A 23,097-nucleotide genomic window follows, 5' to 3' on the forward strand; every position below is an offset into this window, starting at 1 on the left:
CCTATCCTTATAAGACCAAAGCAGATAGATTATTGTGCAGGAAAAATATTTTTTCATCTGTCTGGAAAAAGCAGAGGCAAGAGTTTTACCCACAGGAGAAAGATATCAAAGGAAGAAACTCCTGGATCTGACTGGTAAGTGATTCTTGAACTTGAACAATGACACTATTTTTAGCATTAGCATATTTAAGTACTGATTTGTGTGTTCAGAGGGCTCCCATATCTTTCAGCAATGATCATATTGGAGGAGGGTAGGAAGTATACTACTAATGCAAGACCTTGTGCCCACTTCTGTCTCCCTTATTGCTCTCAAACAGAGGATAGAGAGTTAAGACTTAATCACTAGGTGCTGTGTTCGTTTTGTTTGTTTGTTTTTGTTTTCCTGATAAAAAGAGCAAAATACAAGAGGACAAGGTTAAAAGGAGAATGTTCACACTGTTAGATTATGAAGGTCACTATACCCTGATGGATCTGTAAGGTTATTTGGCAACTTAATAACAGTGAAAAGGAAAAAGCTCTGTGGGCATTCAGTGGGATGGTGGACATGTCTTCAGTAAGGTAAAGACACAGGGAGAGAGAGGAGAAAGCCTATTGTCAGCTAACTATGGATTCAGGAATACAACTGTAGATTTGCACACATGCAAACATACGGTGCAGTTACAGGCACCCAGCAGGGAGAGGAAGGGGAGATGGAAAATGGCTATTCTTATATAGAGGTATTTAGGAGAGAGCTGCAAACCCAGGCCTAGCATCTGCTCCTCCTTCTCACCTCACCTTACCCACAACTGGCACCTCTCACTGAGATAAAATGGGAGAATTGGAGCAATACCATATTGACCACCCCATGTGTTTAGTCAGGTGGGGGGACCCTGGCAATCCTTCACACACACAACAATCAGTAGATAATTAGCAAATTGAAAGAAAAATGAAAATACCCTACCTATCTTCTAATTTTCCTACCTGCTGCACAAGGCCATTTGCCCAGGGTCTAAGCTTTGCCCATGTACAGCCACCTGCTAGCCCTCCAGTCTACCTGCAGCACCCTTAGTGGCCTCAGCCAGGTCACATTCCCTTTCTGGCTAGAGATCCCTGCTGGAAGTAGGAGAAAACACTGCTTACCCTGGGGAAGGAGCATTTGAAATGAAAGAGGAAAGTTGAAATGCACCTCAGCTGACCTGAAGCTCCTGCAGTGAAAATACCTACAGCTGAGCTAAATACCCTGAGCTCCTGCTGTGGTTAAAGAAAAATAGGCACCGTAGGGCAATTCATCTCACCCCAATAGAAGCAGCTGAAGTAGGCCAGATGCACTACTCTGTAAAGTGTCTATGGCTCCCCTTTGATTTCAAAGGGGAAGCTAGGGTAACTAGATACTTTCACTGTGAATGTCTACTTTAACATCCACAGTCCTTTTACAAAGCATGCTAAAAATCACTGTACTAAATGTCAGTGACACGCCGTGTACCCTACTGATTCTCTGGAAATATCTACTAGTAGCAGTAAAATCAAAAAAAATATTTAAAAAAAAAAGCGGATTTTAAAGTAGGGAGCTGCAATAAGCTCACTTCTACCTTCCATTTGACAGACAACTTGGTTGTTGGTGCATATTAATACAAGATCAAGATCCTGCCATATCAGTTCAGCATACTAGAGAGAGGCATATATAGTATTTATTTCAACACACTATATATATATATATATATATATATAAAAGGGAGCACCTGATACAAAAAGTCTTGCACTGTTGCTTTGTCGTGTTTCTCCAGTGTATCTGTGCCTTGTGATACATCGGTAGTTGTACAGTCCGTCTTCATTCTGTACATCTAAAATATACAAGGCTCCCGTGGATGTGATGAGAAATCTAGGTCCTGAAAGACACAAGAATTTGCAGTGTTTAAAATACCTGCAGGTTGTTAATGTGTTCTGCTTGCTCACACTGGGCGATGGAGGATGCAGGCTGAAGGGTCCTGAAGGTTTTGTTGCCAGAGTCTAGAGGCTGCAAATTATAAGTCTACTACGTGCTCTCTGCAAATGCATATAAAGATATTAACACATGTATTTCTTATTGAAAATGTAAGGATCTGTAAGACAAATGTGAGGAATGAAAGAAAGAAAGGTGTCGTGGTCTACATCACAATCACAAAACAATATCCAAGAGGTATCTGAAATAAAATATAAGGTAAAGAATTTAATCTAGTATAACTTAACATCATAGAGTGATATGGTCATTCACTAGCAGAGTTGTGCACACTAGCAGAGTTGTGCATACAAACCTCTATCTGTGTATTATAAAAAATGTCTCCCAAATTAAGCGAGAGAATACACAAAGAAGAAACACATTATGATCTAATATTCAGTAATATGCGGTAAGAAATATTTCCTTTTCTTCGGAACTGTATTTGAGCAATGACTTTTTAATAATTAAGTGTAGTCAAGGTGCTTGCTCAAAAATGAGTCAGTGGGAAAGCAATCCAGGAGAGAAAAGACAGAAAGGAAATGGTATTATTACCAAAGGCAATCTCCTTTAAATCACAATCTAAAAGAAGTGAAAAAAAAAAAAAATACAACCATTTAATAGCACTGGACAAGACTGACCCTTAGAACAGAGAATATTGAATAACACAACCTCAGCTCACCTCTCTCATCCTTGTATGCATACTGAATTATAAAATAACCATGCTACTTGTCTTGGCAGCCCTGTTCTCCTGAAAGTCAAGGCATAAACATGGAAGCAGTCAGGTCACACCTTCAGAAAAGCTTATGCCATATTGTACATACTCTTCTAAAGTATCTGTTTTATTCTAACAGCATGTGCCATTAATAATAAATATATTAACAAAATAAATCCACAGCATGGAGACACAGAAGATGCTGAGCTACTCCCAGCTGTCAAGGGGGAGAGCTGGGCAAGGGAAGACCCAAGGGAAGATGTGTGACTGGGAGGCAAGTGTGCTTTCCTCAGCCATGAGCTATCAGTGACACTGTACAGCACTATATTCCAACCTAGTGGGGGGTTCCCTCTGATACAAAGGCCATATTGATGTCATATGCCCCTGAAAATGCAAGTGCTTATATATGGAAATCTTATGTTTCAAATACAGTTGAGCAGAGCAGGAAAAGCACCTGAGTAGGTAATATTTCACAATTTCACAGCCAGGTATGTATGGCATTGTAAAGGCTACATGAGAAAAGCAAAGCTATCGTGCATCTTATATTTCAATATGTTTAGTTGTAATGTTTGGATGAAACAATATACACAGTTAATAAAAATATGTTAAACTGATAAAATATGTTTTACCTAGCTTTTCAATTACTAGTTATTACAAGTTATTTATTCGCTAGTCTGCAAAATAGCTTGGCTTGACCAAACAAACTGAGTGCATTTTCTACAAATATCTGGCAACTAACAGCTATGAGCAACCAGAAAACATCCGATCTGCAAGTATTCTGGCAACCAGCTAGTACATCTCTTAACAGTCATAGGGCTGTTCCTTACCTCCTGTCATATGTACAGCACAGTTTGAAAGCCACAGCTGAGGAGAATTCTTCCTCCTTTTAGGGAGGCAGATTCATGTCAGTTCACAAAGAGGTTGTACTTTCTGATGGCCAGAGGATAAAATTTTTTTTCTGGTTGATTTTCACACTACAACTCCTAGATACAGTGTTCTGTATTTCTTCCTTTCCTCTTCACAGTCCCCATTATGCAGACATAATCAATCAGCCCATTCCACCCTATCTCCTCATAACATAGGTGCTCAACATCTGTACCCTTAAACCAGGTTTACATTCATCCATAATTCTAGGTGAGAAAGGATGTTTAGAATTTTGTTGTGAAAACCCTGGGCTGTTTGACTCCTGCATCATGCAGATTTTGCACAACCGTAATATTCATAAAGCAAATCTACCTTTGCCAAGAAATATGTTACAAGGGCTAAAGGTAATTAAGGCACAATTGTCTCCCTTAGTCTTTAGGCAGCATGAAATGATAGCTTCGGGAGAAAGGAATCACATTTAAGGATTTTACTTGGGGTTAATGGTGGGTATGTGGCAGAGGCAATCTCTTGCTTCCGTTTCCAGCTGTGTGAGCATTATGCAGCTCTGTATTTCAGATAGCACAGCCACTTCAGATGTGTGTTTGCCCACAGCAATGCAACTCGGCTGGCAGGGCTGATGGGCCGCTGATTAGGGACTGTACACACCATACAGACCTGTCCTCTGGAGCCCGATCAAGAATCAGATCAGGCTTTCCAAACTAGGATGTAACTCCATTATCAAACAGTACAGGGGTGGATGTCAGTGGAGAAGCTGCTCAGCTGCTGTAACATCAGAGGACCAGGACCATAAGTGAGATAAGAAGGGGCTAACAGGATGGCTGTGACCCTTCTGGCCCCTCCAGTAAACCTTCAAAGGCTGTTCATTTAGGTCAAGCAACTGGAAACTAAACAGTTGATGAGCAGAAATGTGCTCATTGTACAATGGCTTCATGTAGGTTTCTTTTCCTGGGCTCCAATTTTAGCTTTGCTAAATATACATAATTCTAGTTCTACAAAAATTTGCACTGTTGGAGACCATTAGTAGGCACAAGTATAAAACTGTACAAATTTGTGTAAAAAGCTTAGAAATTAATTGCATTCTCTGTTTTCCTAAAGCTTGCAAAAATTTGAGGTATGTTCTATACAGGCCATCGCTAATAATTAAATTTGTTTCTCTTAGGATAAGCTTGAAGTAGCTGTCACAGAGGATGAAATTCATAGCTTTCCTTAAACCTGCCAAAAGCCCACCTCCTCACTGTCTCAACACTGCACCCATTATTCTCACTAATACTTACACTGGAATCAAAACTGGGGAAACATAAGGAATGGCTACTGCCAGGCTGAAGACTCTGTATAGATTTGTGGGCTGTTTCCAGATCCCGTAGTACTGCCTCATACTTTCAGGTGAAGCCTTCCTTCTTCAGTCCTGGCAGCAAGTTTCCTCAGGTGCAGTTTTACATCTCTGTCAAGCAGAGCTGGTACACTTATTAAAAGCCTGCCACTTATTAAAAGAGGCTTGTGGAAGCTATACAGAGCCAAGAAATTGTTCAGTGTTATCTTGCTATGTTTTCTAGAGAAGTTATGAATGTACTTGAGCTATCTAACACTGCTTAGATCATCTTCCTGTTCGAAATTACTCAGGCAATTGTATAATAAAACCTTCATTTAATGCATTATCTAGAGAATTTGCCTCTCCCTCTTTAAATATAACTAAAAATAAATAGTTATTGCCACACATCAGATGTTATCCCACAATATACATTTCTCACCAACACATTATATATAATTGCAGGGCTAAAGCTTTTCCTTTTCTTCCTTCTTCTTAATATATTTTGCATACTTATGTAATGCTTTAATAACCAATTCCACCTTCTACTGTAAAAACGCAAGACAGAAAAGATGACAGAAAAATAAAAGGGGAAATGCATGTAATTTCTGTCATCTTCTAAATGGAGAGCATTTTCATTAAAACTGACAGGCTGTCAATGGTGACAAACCTGAAGTGTTGAGCTCTCTGTGTTCTGTACTTCAAAAAGTGTTTAGAAATGCACTGGGATAGGGATCGACTAGTTTTTATTACCCTGTTGATCTAGGGGAGTGTTCTGTTCTTGAGGCACATTTAATTTAATTGCTCTCACTTTGCTGTAACAAAGTCTAATTTTTTTGACTCATCTACTTAATATAGCAAATAAGTGGGGTTTTTTTGTTTTTTTTTTTTTTTTTTTTATGGAACATCCTTTCAGATAAGCTGAAGCTTTCTGTTTGTTTGGCTGTTAGCAGTCTTCAAGGGAGGAAGACAGAGAAGCCTCCTTCACAACAATTAAAAAGAAGAGTGTCAAAATATATCTCATAATTCCCATTTATTATTCTGAAGTGTTTTTATTAATGCCTTGAAAACTTGATTATAATAATTTCATAATCTGATTTTCAGAGATGTTGAAAGCTTACATCTTTTTTCGTTTTCAGTGCTTGGAGGCTTTGAAGACCTGGCCCAATATCTTTAGTATGTCTTTCATTTAAAGAATTCAAAGGACATTAGCAACCTTTACTACCTTGGTGAAGTAGGCAAGCGTAGTAACATATTATTATTTAAAATTTAAAAGTTTTACAAATAAGCTTACTGAGATATGTAGATTGATGTAAACAAGTCAGTGGAAAAACGTAAACGGAACCCATCATTCTTTCTTCAGGGCTTCATCTGTCACTGATACATAACTTTGTCTTGCAGAGACTGAAAAAATATATAGATCCAAGGACTAGAAAGAACTATTAGAGTCATTTATTCTCACCTTTCATGCTTCACCCATTAATTCCTGCATCAAGTCCATATCTGGAAGTTAAGCTACAGCTTTTTAAAAAGACATTAGTCATGATTAAAGACTTCCTATAGTGGAGAGCATTTGATACCCCTGGGTAAATTATTCCAGTGGTTAATTATTCTCACTTTTGAAAGTTAGAGTATTGTTTGTGGTCTATCTGGCTTTGACCCCAGCTATCAAATCTTACTGTGCCTTCATTAAAGATTTCCTCTGCAGTCAGAAATCTTCTGTTTAAGTAATTACGGAATGTGAAGAAATTACCTCTTAAACCACATATCTCCTTAATTAGTTATATAGATTGAACTTCCTAACTCATTTACTGTGAATAATTCATATCTTGAAATATTCCTGCAGTTTTTGCCCAACACCTTAACAAGTTTTTGAAATTCTTTTTAAAGTTTGGATCATGCAGATAGTTTCATTAACAGTTCTGGTAATAGTGAATGCAAAATGTCACCACTCTCTTTTATAGAAATATTCCATGCATTTATGCATCCAGAAATTGCACTAGTTCTCTTACCAATGATAACTTACTTTGGTTATTGATAAAAAATTCTGGTATCCTTTTCAGACTTACAGGACAGATTTCCCCCATTCTATAGATTGAACCTACTGTCTTTCTTGACACGAGCACTGTCTGTATGAAAAGCTACATATTCATACATGACATCTTTATCACACAATCCAATCTCCCTACGTAACTCACCGAACCATAAGATTATTTGCCATCATACAAACACTTGGTCCATTTGTATACTTCATCAACGTGTTTCCTTAACTAAACTTCATTCCTTAACTGAAACTTTATGTTTTTATTTGAGCTGTTATCAAAATCTTTGTTTTGAAAGTACATATTTTGAACTAGTAAGACCCTGAAGAGAAGAAAGGGGGAAAAGCAGAAGGAAACTGGGTCATACTTAGTCTTGACCAACCAAGGGGCCAAAATCCCGTGACATTTTAGAAGCATACCCCTAAATTTACCATCTGCTGACTAGTATTCTGAATAACCTAGTGACTTCATTAAAGTTTAGCTGCATTGGTAAATCATGTATTCATTTCTTTAAGTGAGAAGAGGTCACATTAACAATTATGAAATTGCTCTTATGTAAGGTTTTAATGCCTTCCATTAAACTGTACGATATCAGAGATTAAAATAAAATTTTACAGGTCTTAGTAATAAGTTAAAATAATTCTGTTTAGGTTTCCTATGTGAAATTGTTCTCATGTATAATTCATAAGAAAACGTGAACACTTTCCTGTAGAATTACTGTAAAATATTCTTGTATTAAAATGAGAATATTTTAAAACTGTAACATTAATTATTCTTGTATAATGCCTTTTTTTTTTTCCCTCAGCACGCTGTTAGTCTTTAAATAGGGGCCATGTTATCCTCAAGATGTTTTTAAAAATCATATTTGATTTTCACTTTGTTGGAAACACATCTTATGGCATTATGTTATTGCAGTCTAAATTGGGTTGATAGAAATTAAGGGAACAGATGGCTGCTCTAATCGTGTGCCAAATGATAATATAGAACAAATAAACTTTTATCAGCTGTACTTGTCACCTCTGCTGGATAGAACTGCTTCTGCTAGCAAGTTTCTAGCATGACCTGTGCATGCAAGGGGAGAAACCTCCCTGCAGAGCCAAAGCAAAGTGTAACCTATAACTCAGTTTTATAGTACTGCTACAACATCATTCTCAAAGCAAAGCAATCTGCTGCTTTGGGCATGGAAAATGTGCTAGAAGCAGCCATGCTGAAACTGTACGCTGAAGTCACAGTCCTGCCAGTGCATTTGATACACAAACCAATGATTAGATGATGAAAGAGAGGAATGTGGGGAAGGAGAGAGGTAAGGATTTCACTTTTCCAAGCACCGCTCATATATATATAATGTTCTCAACCTACAAGAGATGCCTGGGATGTTGCTCACAGTAGGTGGTGCAGATGGTCAAAACATGGCTACACTCTGCTCAGCACAGCCTTCCCCTCTGTGGATGTAGCCAAGCTTACAGGCCTCATTATCAGATCTTACAGAGGATAAACTGATTTTTTCTGGTCCCTTGTTTTCCTTCAGCACTGGGGTCTATATATTGCCCCTTTGGAGTGCATTGACCACTGCTGCTCTCCCTGTCAGGGACACAACCCACAGCTTACTTCCAGGAGAGCAGGCAAGGGAAATCATAGCATTGCCCTGCAGCCCAGGGACAATTATCTTCCTTAATCAATTACACTGAAATTAGCCCTCCCTTGTGTTACCACCTCCACCGTTCAGGCATACCTGCTGAATCAAATACTTATTTGCACTACATTGCCTGGTTCTTGACTCTCACAGATTTGAATTTAGGTAACTGGAGAAGCCACCATGAGCATGACTCACTTTCTGGGTGAAAAATTCAGTGACAAATTTTCTCAAGTACTACCAGAGGGAGATGTTACTCCTGAGGAATTAAGGTCTTTGATCTTCCCATTTTTTCCCGAGACAAGGAAAGAAATAGGCATAAAAGCCATGAGAAGTGGCAAAAGAGGCTGCTGGTACATGTGAGCTGTTGTTCCAAACTCCTCAGAGTTCTCTGAAATACATCTGTATCACTAGACTGAGCTTGTAGGTCTGAAGAGTTCTTCAGTTCCACAGCTATAAGCAACCCTTTTCATCCTTTTTTTTTTTTTCTCCTAGAATTAAATTTGAGAATTTATAAAAGAAGCCAGCAGCCTCACATGAGGTGTTTTTTTCTCTTTTATCTGGACACATAATCTGTTCTGAGTTCAATAAAAAGTAACTGAGGTTCTCTCTCCACAAAAAAGTTGAGGATGTTCATGAATGTTTTCAACACTATGACTGACATGGTTCTAATTGTAACATAGACAAAAACTTTCCAAAAACTTTCCAAAATTTGTATAGAACTCATAGCTCAAAAAATAATATATATATATACATTTTTCTTACACCATCACTCTTTAACTCCTTTTACCCTCCTCACCTCCTCTACCTCAGTCAGGTCTCCCCTCGGGAAACTTCTGTTGTGTTGGCAGCTCAGTCTACGTTTGGGATGCAAATAAATCAGTTACTGATCAGTCACCCTGCCCCTCTGCCAGCAGAGGTCAGAGCTGCTCAAAGTCTAGGCTGTCCATCATCATCACCATCCTTCTACACCAGCATGAGACAAAAGGAGAAAGGTCATGAAATATTTTCTATCGAATCATTGAAGGTATAAAAACTAAAAGAGGTAAATATTTAACATACAAGAATTATTATTATTTTGGCACCTATAATTCTCAGTAATATTAGGGACCAACATTCTCTCTGCATCTCTCCAAAGAAAATAGATTTAGTCAAATCTAGATACTGTGGTGTTTACTTCTCTATTCCAAGATGTTTCACTGTCTCTTGTACTTTAGGTTGTACTATAGCTATAGTTTCCAGATTTCCCTTAAAGTTTTGCATACAACATTACTACACTAAGACAACAAACCTGCCTAATTCTTGCATACAGAACCATAAGGTGCATAAAATTAAAATAGAGAGAAAGAGAAAGTAAAAAGAAAGCAAAGAAAGCAAGTAAGCAAGAAACAAAAAGAGTGAGGGATGGAGGGAGGAGAGGAAAATAGGAAAATAAAGCTCCAGTTTTGAATTTATAAACTGAGCTGATATAGATAATCTGCTGACTCAGTTACAGTATTGCCATAGGAACAAGGGTTGTGGTACCATGCTGGATTCAAATTCAGACAAGATGAGGCCTGAACACAATGCTCAAAAATTAAACAGGTTCTGAAAGCCATTGGCATCTCTATTCCTGGTTTTAGCTCCTTTAAATTTAACAGTAATATGAGTACATTTGTGTTTCTGTAACCACAGAACAAGGAAAGAAATACGAGCATTAGTGCTATTATAATGCACAGCTCTATTATTTTCTGAATAAATTTTGATACTATGATAATGGCCATTCTTAAAACCAGATTGTTGGACGGATTACAAACTTCAGACCATAGAGAGGATCATTTTATTGCTCTCTCCATGTTTCTGAGACTGCAAAAATATATTTCATGCCAATTGACAGTATCAATTCCACTTATATTATGTATACAGTATTGAAGTTTTATAAAGGAGAAATAAACATAATCTTTTCTTTTAAGCATAAACAGTTGCAGGAGCTGTATATTTGTGTACACAATGTTATGTTAATTGTTACTACTTTATGATTAAATGGCACAAACGTGACTGATCACATAACGTTTGTGTTTAATTGTTTACCATCTTAATCTTTTATGAATATATTAGGCATGAGCAGCTAGAGTTCTCTACCCACTGTTGTTAACTGTCAGTCCTCCAGGACTTTAAATAAAACTGCCATAATCTTTAATAACACAGTTTAGGTGATTTGGGTCCTTGCACATATTGCTGTAGAAGCTGCTTTCCTTATTTCATCTAGAAAGAAAGCAGATAATTTTAAATCACTAGCTAGCTTTAAGGGCTCTGATTAAAGAGGATTCATCTCTGTCCATGATATATAGAGTTGTCTGGAGGATTAAAATTTCTTCTCTCAGGCTTTTGCTGGTGCATCCCAGATAAATAAATGGCCTACAGCTGACCAGTAGCTTAGCACAGATAAACTTGCACTTTACTCTCCGCAACATCCAGAAACAAAACCCATCTCTCCTTCTAGCCGCATGTATATTTAAACACAAGGAAGACCTTACTTGTTAAGTAAAGGGAGAAACTCCATCTCCTCCAGCATGAACAGCAGTTGGTTTATGTCACCATCATCAAGTGTGCACCTTAATAGTTTATAGCTTCAAAATCATTGCATATGCAGAATACGTACTGTTATAGACAATATGATCAGAATAAATCACAGCCTTGCATACACAGAATTACAAGTGCCACCAGCAGCAGAATTATTTTAACAAACTGCAAATAATCAATATTATGCTACATTAATTATAGCAGCTGCAGCTCTGTGGCCCCACATGTTTAACCACATTTATTCTGCAAGTAACTATGAAGGTAATGAAGGATCTCAACCTGAAAGAACATTTTTATGAGAAACAGTTTAATGAGAAACAGTACCAACTTCCCTTCATGAAAAACTCCGTTCAGAAATTCACAATTCATCTGAACATTGGGAATATTTATTTAAGGTGAATACAATAACTAACAAAGCCTCATATGGTACATTCTAGAGTATTTTTTCACCTAATGTCTTATTTTGAAAGTGTAAAATTAGGGAAACTTAAACAGGTTAATTTGGTTTTAGGGTAATGACTTGGGAAAGAGTTATTTTCTTTCTTGCTCAATTTGATAAAGGAAACTTATGGTGTCTTTTGGATAAAAAATATTCAAAATATACACTGTAGGAGACCCTCAGTGGAATTCCCTCTGGAGACTCCTGGCCAGTTCCCTGGGGACAGCAGTCTAGTATTCAATGAGTAATTTTTAAAGGGTAGAAAAAAAACAATTAATGATATACATTTCTGTCTTTCTAAACATGATGATAATGTTGTCTATAGAGCTGCTTTTCAACAGCTCTTTGAAAAAATAATAATTATTATTTTTAAATCCCCTACCAATAGCTGCTTGCTACTTTTCCTCTTGGAACTTGTCCTCTCTCATGCACACTGATTTTGACTCTAAACATACTGAGCCACGGCATATGATAGGAACCTGATTCTGTAACAGGTTTACCCTGTCAGACAACATAGGTAAGGTACAGATATCCATTTCATTTATGTTTTTAACTTCTTTCAACTCGTAGTACACTTAACATGCTTGCATTTTTAAAACAGCCTCCTGTCACGCTAGTCTCATCTTTTAGGACTTGCCATATGTTTTCCTCAGTATAGAATGATACAGAATAGTTGTTGGGTCCCTGGTGAAGCAGTGTTTTAAACAGGAGAGATACAGCATCAGGATCACAGTAATAGGAGCAGAAACGTGTAAAAACTATTCCATATTGTATTCTGAAACAAAAGGACTCATGCTGACTCTAATCCAATGAAATTACCATGTAAAGAAATATTAGAAAATTAGCGACTAATTATTATACAAGATAAGCCACACATATAATCAGCTTTGAAAAAAGAAAAAAAAGACCACCAATTTTATATCAAAATAAATGCAAATAATTCCTGCAGAATTTGATTCCAGGTTGCACTGAATCAGTATATTCTTAGAATATTATATTATATATTATATATTATATATAATATATATTATAATTTATATCTTAGAATATTATATTTATTTATGAACTGTTCTGGAAATCAGGACTTGGAAGCCTTTCCGTGTGTCAGAAACATTATGCAAATATGCTCATGCACATTTCTCAGGTAATTTTCATCATTTGCATATTTTTTAATTGATTGGAAAATTGAAGCACAGTAAAACTACTTGGTATGCCCAATGTTATCTTGTGTGTTTGTGGCAGATCTGGGAATCCTGTATCCCAGTCCTGGGCTTTGAGCATAAAAGCATCCTTTCTTACTTCTCATTTTACATGCAATGCCTGAAGACTGGCCAGATACTATTCAGCCCTTTGTGTACGTACATAATAAGGACACAGTTTGAATATGTAAAACTCTATGTTTGAGCTAAATATTACTACTATTCTACTATTTCAGTTGTCATAGAATTTACAAGCCCACTGTACTGTTTTTGTTTGCATTGTTTTTCATTCTATATAAAGACGTGAAAATAAATTAATTTGAAAATATAGCCTTTTGCCAGACTACTGTTTCAGGCAAACCTCTCTTAAACCTTCTTCTGATCTTCCTGAGTTTCCAAAACATTTGTTCTTATGAAACTGATTTTTGAAGAATAGCATTGCATTAAAAAAAGAAAAAAAGAAAAAAAAAGAAAAAGATAAATATCAAAGCAGACAGACAAGTATTGTCTGGATCCTAAGCAGTCTTCTTGAGCAGTCATTCTCTTTCTTTAACTTCACATGCCATTAAAGAACATGTTGAGTCAGACTGGCTTTGCTTGTCAGCATCATATATTAGTACAGATGGCCTTGACCATGTTAATAACATTTATCCATGAAGATTTATATGACTGACATTTCTCACATTCCCAGAACATGTAAGCATCAGAAAAGTTGCCTAAACAAGACTGACTTGACAGAAATGCCTGCAAATGTACATGTTCAGTCAGTCCAAGATGTGCTGAATCTAAATTGCATCCTTTGTACTCATGGTCAGTGTAGCACAACTGGTGGAGCACACACATAATAAGGCAGACACATCGATGACCAGCTGCAGATGACTACGTCTATAACACCTAAGGCCAAATGCACCCATGTAATCTGCTTTTAAAAGATTAGTTCACGTGGATTAAATGCATCTTTACATAGGTGCATTCATATAGGTACATTATGAAACCTGTGAAGTACATATCTGTCATTTAAGACATCAGAACAGAGCTCAAAAGGGATTTAAAGTGATGCATCTGTGATTTGTTCTTACTTGTGCACAGTGATTTAAACACATAAGGTCTAAAAGTATTCTTTTGGACAAAGGCATATAATGTAGGGACGTTTGATTTGCGTCAATGCACTTCTTTTTATTGAGAAAACACACTGCAGTTTTGGGGACTTGACATTTTAAATGATCATTTGAAAAATGTTAGTGTCCCTGAGATAAGAACATTTTAAAATAATTATCCTTGTTTTTCAAACCCAGACAGCAAAATCATAATGATGAAAAAGCTCTGAACTAAAATTATTTTTCTTCTTTTTTCTTGATATTCAACTGTAATCTGGGTATAGTCTTTCATGCAGCCAGTGGCTTAGGGATGTGAGCAGCCATAAATGAATCTTATAAAAAGAAAATTAATGTAGCAAAATCTGACAGCTGCATGGCATTTATTCTAAGCAAATTCTGCATTGGTTCAATCTTTTGAGCAACTGTTATCTGGGTCAGCATTATTACTTTCATAGTTCACAGTTTTTATCTCCCAGGAGAAAGTCAATTTTTCTTCACTCAAATTCTCCTAGGCAGAACCCCAAGAGTTTGTATCACTGACCCTAGATTTGCATTCTACACCACATCCACAGTCGAGACATGGTATCCCCTCCCTAGAGCATTTTCATTAAGAAGGTGTAACATATATGCAATCCCTGTAAATTGAGCTTTGTTGACTTACATTCTTTCTGGAGCAAAGGGGCCACTGCAAAAAGCACAGCACCTTGCAGAATAAAGAACGCAGCAGACGATAGGAGAAAAATTAAATAAATAATATCCAAAAGATCCAAAAGTCAATATACTGTGCTTCATTTCTTTTTTGTTTCTGACAGGAGCGCTGGCCCGAGAGCCTAGTAAGTAGCAGTTCAATAATAATGATTTAAGGCTGGTCTTCAATAGAGACTCAACAGCTGTCAGCTTTTCTGTTCAAATTGACAAGAGCACAAAGAAAGCCTTGAATAATTAATTGTAAGCAGTTTGATGGGATCTGATTGTGACTGACCTGTTACATTGACTTCCTTTGACCTAATCTTTCAAAATGAGGTATTAAAGCTGAAACTGTTCTACACTCTTCCTATTACCTGTCTAGCTCTTCTTCTGAGGCATACCTGCAGACTATCCCCATGAGATAATAGGTACTGAAGGAGAGATGATTTTACTTGGGTGACTTGGATTCTGTTCTGTAGGCCTACCTAGTCTTTATAAAAACTACTTTTAAATTCTAGTATGCAAATGCAGACATCTAAAAACGGTCAGGGAGAGACCGTTACCAAAAGTAACAGCTATTCACTAATGAATATCTTCCTGCCTTGAAAAACCACTCAATAAAAGGCTACTCTTTCTCATTTAATTTCTGAGATACTTTTTAGCTAAGATTTCCAAGAGTCATTTTCAATTTAAATAGAAAATGCAAATACCTGAACATTCATGGGCAAGTTGTGTGGTTAACCCAATTTCAAACATCATCTGCACTTATTTTTTTTTAGGGAGATAATATATTAAAGTGGAAGCCTTCAACATAGTAAAGTCTTTAACTCAGATGATGCTTTCTTAAAACCCAGGCTTCTCTCTCTCTTTTTATTCAGACAAAACTTGCACTGAATTTTATTGTGTACAGGAAGGCTGACCAATAGAAGATTGCATATTATAAAGCTTGTTTTATAGTTTGTCTTCTGAACAACAGACAATGCTTACGTGAAATACAATGTGATTTTTTTTTTCAGGACCATCCTGATGATCTCACTGCACTGTAGTCCCAACTTAATGCTGTATTGTGCATACAGAACAGAATTGAAATAGTCTCCAGTGCTTAATGCTTAAAAAACAAACAAAAAACCCTTGTCTCTTTTTAATATATAACTTATGCTTAAGGCCAATACTGAATCTTAAAAAGACAGTGAGTTCTGAACAAGAAATTGGAATATCTTGAAATAGGACATACCTTTATTAAGATGATAAAATTTTAAATGATATTAATTCTTCCTCACATTTAAAATAATATTCTATAGAGATGCATCACCTGTTTCTTTCAATAGTGTGCCCTATGGTACATATTAAATATATTGGGGGGAAAAAAATCCAAAATTTTAAAGAGTAATATTTCTGTAGACTATAACCTCTGTTAAATATTTATACATTAATAAGAGTATGTATTTAAGAAAATATCACATATATGCATGTGTGCACATGAATGTCTTCACACAGGTGATAAATAATAGAAGGTCCCTCTTTATGGTAAATTATAGATGAGATGTATAATACATGACTTAGAGTTAACAACGGGAAAAGTCATTGGCACACAAGAAGCTGTGGGGAAGAACTCAGTGAAGTCCCAGTGTCTGCTGGAGAGAGATGGCATACAAATAAAATGTTAAGTTCAAAATAATAGATCTGAAGATTTCATAATTGTGCACCTTTCTGTGCTCCATTTATGGAAGCATTTACTATGAAAACAACTTGAAAAATGTGAAAATTAAATCTCACTTCACTGAAATAATGTTGAAAATTTGGCAGGATTCAGGGAAGAGCTAAAAGAGTGAATCAAAACTGGAAGCCCAACTTTATAGTGGTAGCTTTAAGATGGTAAGTTAGGAGACTTAGGGAAGACTTGAGACTGCAAAAAGTTCTTTTATTTTAACAGGTCAAGATATAACCGCATACACTGTCAAAGAGTGGAAACTAATTCAGAATAGATAGAAAATGTAAAATTAAAGTATCAGGACAGTCATAACAAATTCCACAATTAATTACAAAGTGATAGGTGATAAAGGAATTCTAGGATAAATTCCAGGCATAAATGTGGAAGGTGAAAATAGTTTAAAAGGTTGTCGAGAAGAAAGCAGAACATTTGTCTTTCCCATGAGAATTTGCAGACGTGTAGGAATTAGGCACTTCAATGTGGCAGAACTGAAGTCTACTACCACTGAAACTGCTCCTATTACCTTCCTCTGAGCAGCCCCATCCCTTCATTTGTGTTCCTAGAAGACAAGTGGGGACCACAGATTTGCAGGGATTTATTTCCTTCAGTGGAACACTTCTGCAAGTGGTTCCAGCTAATAATTCAAGGACACATGCTTTTGGTTTTTCATGTGACTTAATCAAAATTTCTCAATGAAATTACCCCTCTGCACATTGCCATACATGTCTCTCCCCTTCTGCACTAAAAATCTTCTGAGTAAATAAACTCCCAGGACTCATGAGCAACCATTTCTCTAACTTTATTATTACTTCTGAGTTCCTGACCAGAGCGAATGTATTGCATTCACAGAAGAAAATCAGAATATCCTATACTAAAATAATGAGGCAGGGACTTGAAAGAAGCAATACCTTTCCAGAAAAGAACAGAGAAAATATTAAAAATGTATACAGTGGGAACTTCACTCACACAGAACAAGAATTGGTCTCACTAGTTGCTGATAGCTTTATCCAAGCATAATGTGGGCCAACGATAAAAGAAATGTCTTCTGAGACTTGGAGGGTCAGAGATGAGGAAATTATGTTAATTTTAGATCCACATCTTCATGATCTTCCTTCTAACTTCTGTAGTTCCTGGTTGCAGCCTGGATTAGGACAGTATCTATGCTATGAAATTAGCAGAGATACTTGCGATCTAATCATCCTTTCAGAATTAACAAAGCATGAATTTTCTTCTTTTTTTTTTTTTCAATTTAAAAATGTTAACATAAAAGCCATATCTTGCTCAGAAGCCAAACTGATATTTTTCACATTGGTTCCTAATTTTAAGATTAAACAGGTAAGGAGGTTTTGTAGACGAAGAGAAGCAGTAATACCGTTGTGGTAGGTGTAGGTAAGAGCTCATGTAGAATATCATCTGTAATTCAGGTTGATTTTGTTCACAAAGAACATCTCAAACAAGAATAACAGAAACAATTACATAGTGCTTAAGCAAAAAGAGAACCTATTATTTTAGAAGGAATTTTAATAATTTGGTTTATGTACACCACTAAGTAAAAGTCAGTAATAAATGTGTCAATAGTGTTACAGTAAAATAATAAAATAAGTATCACTGGGGGTATATACACCAGGGAAAGAGAGAGAAAAGAATTATTGAATTTAAAGAGCATTACTGGAATGAGATTTAATGGCTTTGAATTAGCCATGAATAAAACTTAAGTCTAGACATTTGGAGATTAGATAAAGATCTGAAGATGAAAAGAAAGCCTTCCAAACAAAGAAGTAGGGAAAACTTCCTTGTTTCATGATGGAGCCTGAGGAGGAGATGGAAATGATTATCTAACATGATCTGGAAATTCAGAAATGAATGCTTGTGAAGTAAAGCTTTGGGCTTTCAATTCAAGAAAACTGGCACTTTTTAATACTTCTCAGCATGTTTGTTTTTTTTTTTTTTTTATATCCTGTGATTCAGATCTGCTGATCATTATCAGCAGAGTGGGTCCTCTGCAGCACAATGAAGGGATACTTGGCAGAAAACAATATTCTAAGTGGAAAGGCTTAGAAAAACACGAAGTGCTTAGTTAGCATATGTTGTCTGAATGCTCAGGATTACAGATAGTCTCCTAATTTGGGATCAATAAAGAATTATGATACCAACTAGACTGGCAAGGTCTACTGTTGTGTTTTTGTTGTTGTTGTTGTTGTTGTTGTTTTTGTTTTTTTTTTGTAAACTTTTCTCTACATTACTTAGAAGCTGTTTTTTTGTTTGCTTGTTTTTTATATAACAGAACTGTTCTGCCACGGGAAGGTTATAGGACATCACTCTTTCATCCTTTCTCGTGTATCATACTTTTTTTTTTTTAAACATATATATAATTTTAGATTCTGTGTGCCAACTGTTAAGACAGGGAGTGCTTTTTTGTCTTTTTTTTGGGGGGCGGGGAGGGGAGGAGAGGGAGGAGAGATTAAGAATAGATATTCTGTGAACTCCTCAGTATTATGTATTTATGCTTGTGGAACTGAACCTGATGACCCAGGTCATTCTTTTCCTAAATTCTAACGGCAGAGACAGTTGTTCTTTGCTTTTACTTCCCCACTTCAACTGAATTTCTGACCATGGATGGTTTCACAGCTGGGAATAAAGGAAAAGACCAATTTTTGTTTTCTTTTTCTCCCTTTTTTGTTTCTTTCCAGTTCTGCACAAGGGGTTACAAGGACAAAACCGTTTTGGACTGATGGATCTTAGTTGAGAAGCTTCACTTTCTAACAGAAAATGTCTCATTGTCTATCTTGACATAATTCTCGCATTTATTTGCAGTAAGTTAACGATGAAGAAGACAGAAAACAGAAAATCAATCCATCTAGTATTGCCTGCAAATATGTAAAAGACCTTCAAATGATTGTTATGTTTTGAGATGTATGTACAAGGAGATAGATTATAATGAGTATCACTATTCATGCACTACATCATACTTCACAAAACTACATCGTTTATCAAGGCCACCAAGTGCACAATGAAAATCTTTGTTTTCTCTTCAAATTTACTATTTGGATAATATGGATATGTTTGCCAGAGTGTCACTGTAGCCACTAGAAGGTTTCAGATGGACAAGTATTCTGCTTACTGTTCTTACCACAGTTGTCTTGATTTAGAGACAGCTTTAAGGAGCAGTTTGAATAAAGAATTACTAACTTACATGTGTGTAAAGGAGACTAAGAGACAGGTCTGTCCTTGAAAAGTTGTAACAAATAGATAAGTATAACAGTTTGGCCTCCAAACTCTTCAAAAGATTGAAATCTGGAGTATAATATTGCTAATTTTATATCTACCAATAACAACATTAAAAAAAAAAAACACCAAGAAGCTAACACAAGTTTTTGGACTTTGAAGATCTAAGTCACATAAAATGGATATACTCAAATTTGATGGGTTTGTTGTTGTAAGGGACTACGAAGAAGCATAGAAAATGAAAGAAAATAATTTACTATTTATTTTGTATTGCAGGGTGGGAGGGAAATAATGGTAGAGTGGACAAGTAGGGAAGCAGATAGATTCCCAGGAGATGTTAATAATAAGGTGTAAGCCAGTTAAAGTATTTTGTGGTACAATGGTGCAAGAGCTACTTAAAGTAGTTGAACATCTGCCTGTAGGGTAACAAGGAGTAATGTGGTGAACAGTTATTTGTGCAAGTTTGATCCACAAGAACACTCTAAGAGTCCTTCCTTCTCTGATTAATGCACTCTCTCTATAAAATATCTTGCCAGGAAACAGTACCCAAACTACTGACTGATATCAATTGTCACATGCTCATGACTGTAAGACTCATGCTTCAGGTTATTAAGAAACAAAATAATAATAAAAACCAAACCCAGCATTATTTAAAACAACCAGTTTTACCACCAGAGAAAGTTATCACACATTTCCAGACTATTCACCACCATTCTATTATCAACTAGACAAGATCATTAAGTCAAACCATCAACTTGACCTACTGACTCCTATCAATAAACCATGACCCATAGTGCCATATCCACATGTCTCTTAAATACTTCCAGGGTTGGGGACTCTACCTTGGGCAACTTGTTCAATTACTTGACAGCCCTCTCCATGGAGAGACTCTTCCTAACATCCAGCCTAAACATCCCTTTGTGCAATTTGAGATCACTAATGAAACAAAGTTACAGTGTATGCATCCTATCAGCAACACATAAACATGAGCCTAAGGAAAATATGAGTATAAACAGAAAAAAAACCAGTCTTCTTCCAGTCTTCTTGCAGAGCTGCAGAGACATAGAGCATGTGTAGAAAAAGAAAGTAAAATGTCATATATATCCAGTTAAACCAGTAACACAAAGTGTTGTCGTGGGTAAACTTGAAGTTTCCTAAGGGATTCTTGGACAACACTGGTAGTTTTTGTCTTTCACCCAAAAATATTTGCAATCAGTTCCCCTAAAACTGAAATCTATGGTGGAACTGAGCTTTACAGTTCAGCTTTTGAGAAATAGGCAATCAATTGTGAGACTTTACATTCCCACAACTGGGAAGGGGCAACCCTGGCTATGCATACAGACTGGGAGACAAGACTCTGGAGAGCACCCTGCAGAGAGGGATCTGGGGGTTTTGGTTGGTAGCAAGCTGAATATGAGTGAGCAACGTGCCCTGGCATCCAGGAGGGCCAACTGTATCCTTGGGTGCATCAAGCACAGCATTGCTAGTCAGTTGAGGGAAGGGATTGTCCTGCTCTACTCCGCACTGGTGCGGCCTCACCTTGAGTACTGTGTGCAGTTCTGGGCACCACAGTACAAAAAGGATGTGAAACTATTGGACAGTGTCCAGAGAAGGGCTACTAAAGATGGTGAAGGGCCTAAAGGGGAAGATGTATGAGGAGCAGCTGAGATCACTTGGCCTGTTCAGCCTGGAAAAGAGGAGGCTGAGGGGAGGCCTCATCATGGTCAACGGCTTCCTTGAGAGGGGGAGTGGAGGGGCAGGCGCCAATCTATTCTCTTTAGTGACCAGCGATAGGACCTGAGGGAACGGTGTCCATCTGCAACAGGGGAGTCATCTACCTTGTTAAATGGCAACACTCCAACATGCTAACCACCGCTACTTGGAAAATTTTTACCTTTTCCACATCAGAAATGAAATTATTACATACTGTATATAGTACCATAGTTTCTTTGTGGTGAGAGCATTACAGTACTGTTTCCCAAAGCATTTCCTACAGGTAATATCCACAAGTATCTCTAATAATGCTCTAGGCAACAGGGAATTTAGAAAGCTAAAAATAAGACTGTAAGAGCATAGCATGTTAGGAAATAGTCATAATACATACAAGTAAGTTGATCTCCTGTTGATCATTATGCCTTCTAAAAATCTTTTGAGTATTATAAGTAATCATGAAATGGAGGAATTCAAAAATCATTACTATTTTAAATATACATGAATTCTAATAGAGAAGTCACTGACTTAGTTAGTATTAGGTTTTCAGATATTCCAATAAGTTTTGCTCAGAATCTAAGTGAATGAGAAGAGAGAAAAAGCTCTTCCCAGGTCCCGTTATGGAATAGAGAGGGTGTGGATCCCACTTCTAAGGGACTATGGCCATCCATTAGGTCTACTACTTGCCAACAGAAGAGAAGGACATGAAAAATTTTGGAAAGAACATCTAATTAAGACAGGATGCTTCTCAGCGTCCTCTTGCAGGGTAACACTGCTTTAATTAGGTCTTTCTTAATATTACACTAATAAACAGAAAATGAATCCTCAAAGAATTCATAAGTAGCATACAAATCTCAAGGGAAAATTACAATTATTACTTGTCTGTATAAAGCTTATTCCTTTAATCTCTTTTCTGTCTTTTCTGTCTTTTTTTTTTTTAATTTTCCTTAAAGATACTGTGATTATCTTGACTAAGTCTGCAGTTCTGTGCTTCCTTTAGTTTTGTTTTTCTCTTTGCTTCTAACTTACTGAGAGGTGGGGAAAGATATTGGCATCTACAAAGTGATTGACTGTGCAGCCTGATCATTTGCTAAGCATTATTAAAAGCTCCCTGAAATCACTCCAGTGCATTGCCCTTTACAAGCCATCAGCCATCAATTCAGACCGTCAAATGCGATTACCAGCACTCGTCCTGAAGCCACTTCCAAGCCATTAGTCTGATCGAAAAGCTGTGTCTTTTTTTCCCAAGTGCATGTAAATCCACCATACCAGTGTTTTTGTGTTTATGTGGTGAGTCATTACACTTTTGAATAGCATTTATGGTGTTAAATCTCCAAGACAAGACAGAATCTGTTAACTTTTCAAAAATCACCTTTAAGGAAACATTTTTAAAGATATGCTCACATGTACATCTCTCTTCTATGCACATCTATTAAATATGTATTTCAAATGTCCATTTTCTGCTCGTATGTGCAAAAGAGATTATCTGGCAGTTGCTTAGAAAAGTTCAGTTAGACAGGAACCAAACTGCTACCAGTATCTATCAAACAACCTGTTGTTGTAGAGTATATTGTGACTGCTTTTGCACTTTTGTCTGACCAGGCATGGATGAGATCTCAAACAACATTCACCTAGAGCAATATGAAATATTTTGTAGAGAAGCAGTAAATGCTTTTTATTTATCATATATTTATTCTGCGAAATCAAACTCTGCATGTGTATAATTTTCTACACAGAGTTAAAATTGAACCTGAAAGTTGAATCTTCTTCCATCACTGCCTTTGCTTCAAGCACACACAAAATTACAAATATAAACAGTTCATACAGGAACTCTGAGAGGTACTGAATTGAGACAGTCAGGACTAGCCACCAATAGCGAATTACTATATCTATGCTCCTCCCTTCTCACAGTTCTTTTGCAGGGCAGATCAGTGAA

The 23,097-nt window shown here is 36.7% G+C and overlaps 1 protein-coding gene across 6 annotated transcripts in view; it reads right to left on the bottom strand.

Annotated features, from left to right (window-relative positions):
- DSCAM (DS cell adhesion molecule) overlaps window positions 1-23,097 on the bottom strand; it is a 473,116-nt gene that overhangs the window by 184,968 nt on the left and 265,051 nt on the right. For 4 of the 6 annotated variants that reach the window (XR_013945106.1, XR_013945107.1, XM_080576586.1 and 1 more), the window contains exon 4: window positions 1,718-1,864. Coding sequence is in view for 4 of the 6 variants with exons in the window: in XM_080576586.1 (XP_080432712.1) it covers window positions 1,718-1,864 (147 nt within the window). In the remaining 2 variants the exon portion in view is untranslated. Of the gene's footprint in view, window positions 1-1,118; window positions 1,522-1,717; window positions 1,865-3,492; window positions 3,740-23,097 lie in introns of those variants that run through there. The other 2 variants (XM_080576587.1, XM_080576588.1) reach the window with 2 other exon arrangements.

Source organism: Anser brachyrhynchus (genome assembly GCF_964034855.1).
Source record: "Anser brachyrhynchus genome assembly, chromosome: 1".
Taxonomy (NCBI): domain Eukaryota; kingdom Metazoa; phylum Chordata; class Aves; order Anseriformes; family Anatidae; genus Anser; species Anser brachyrhynchus.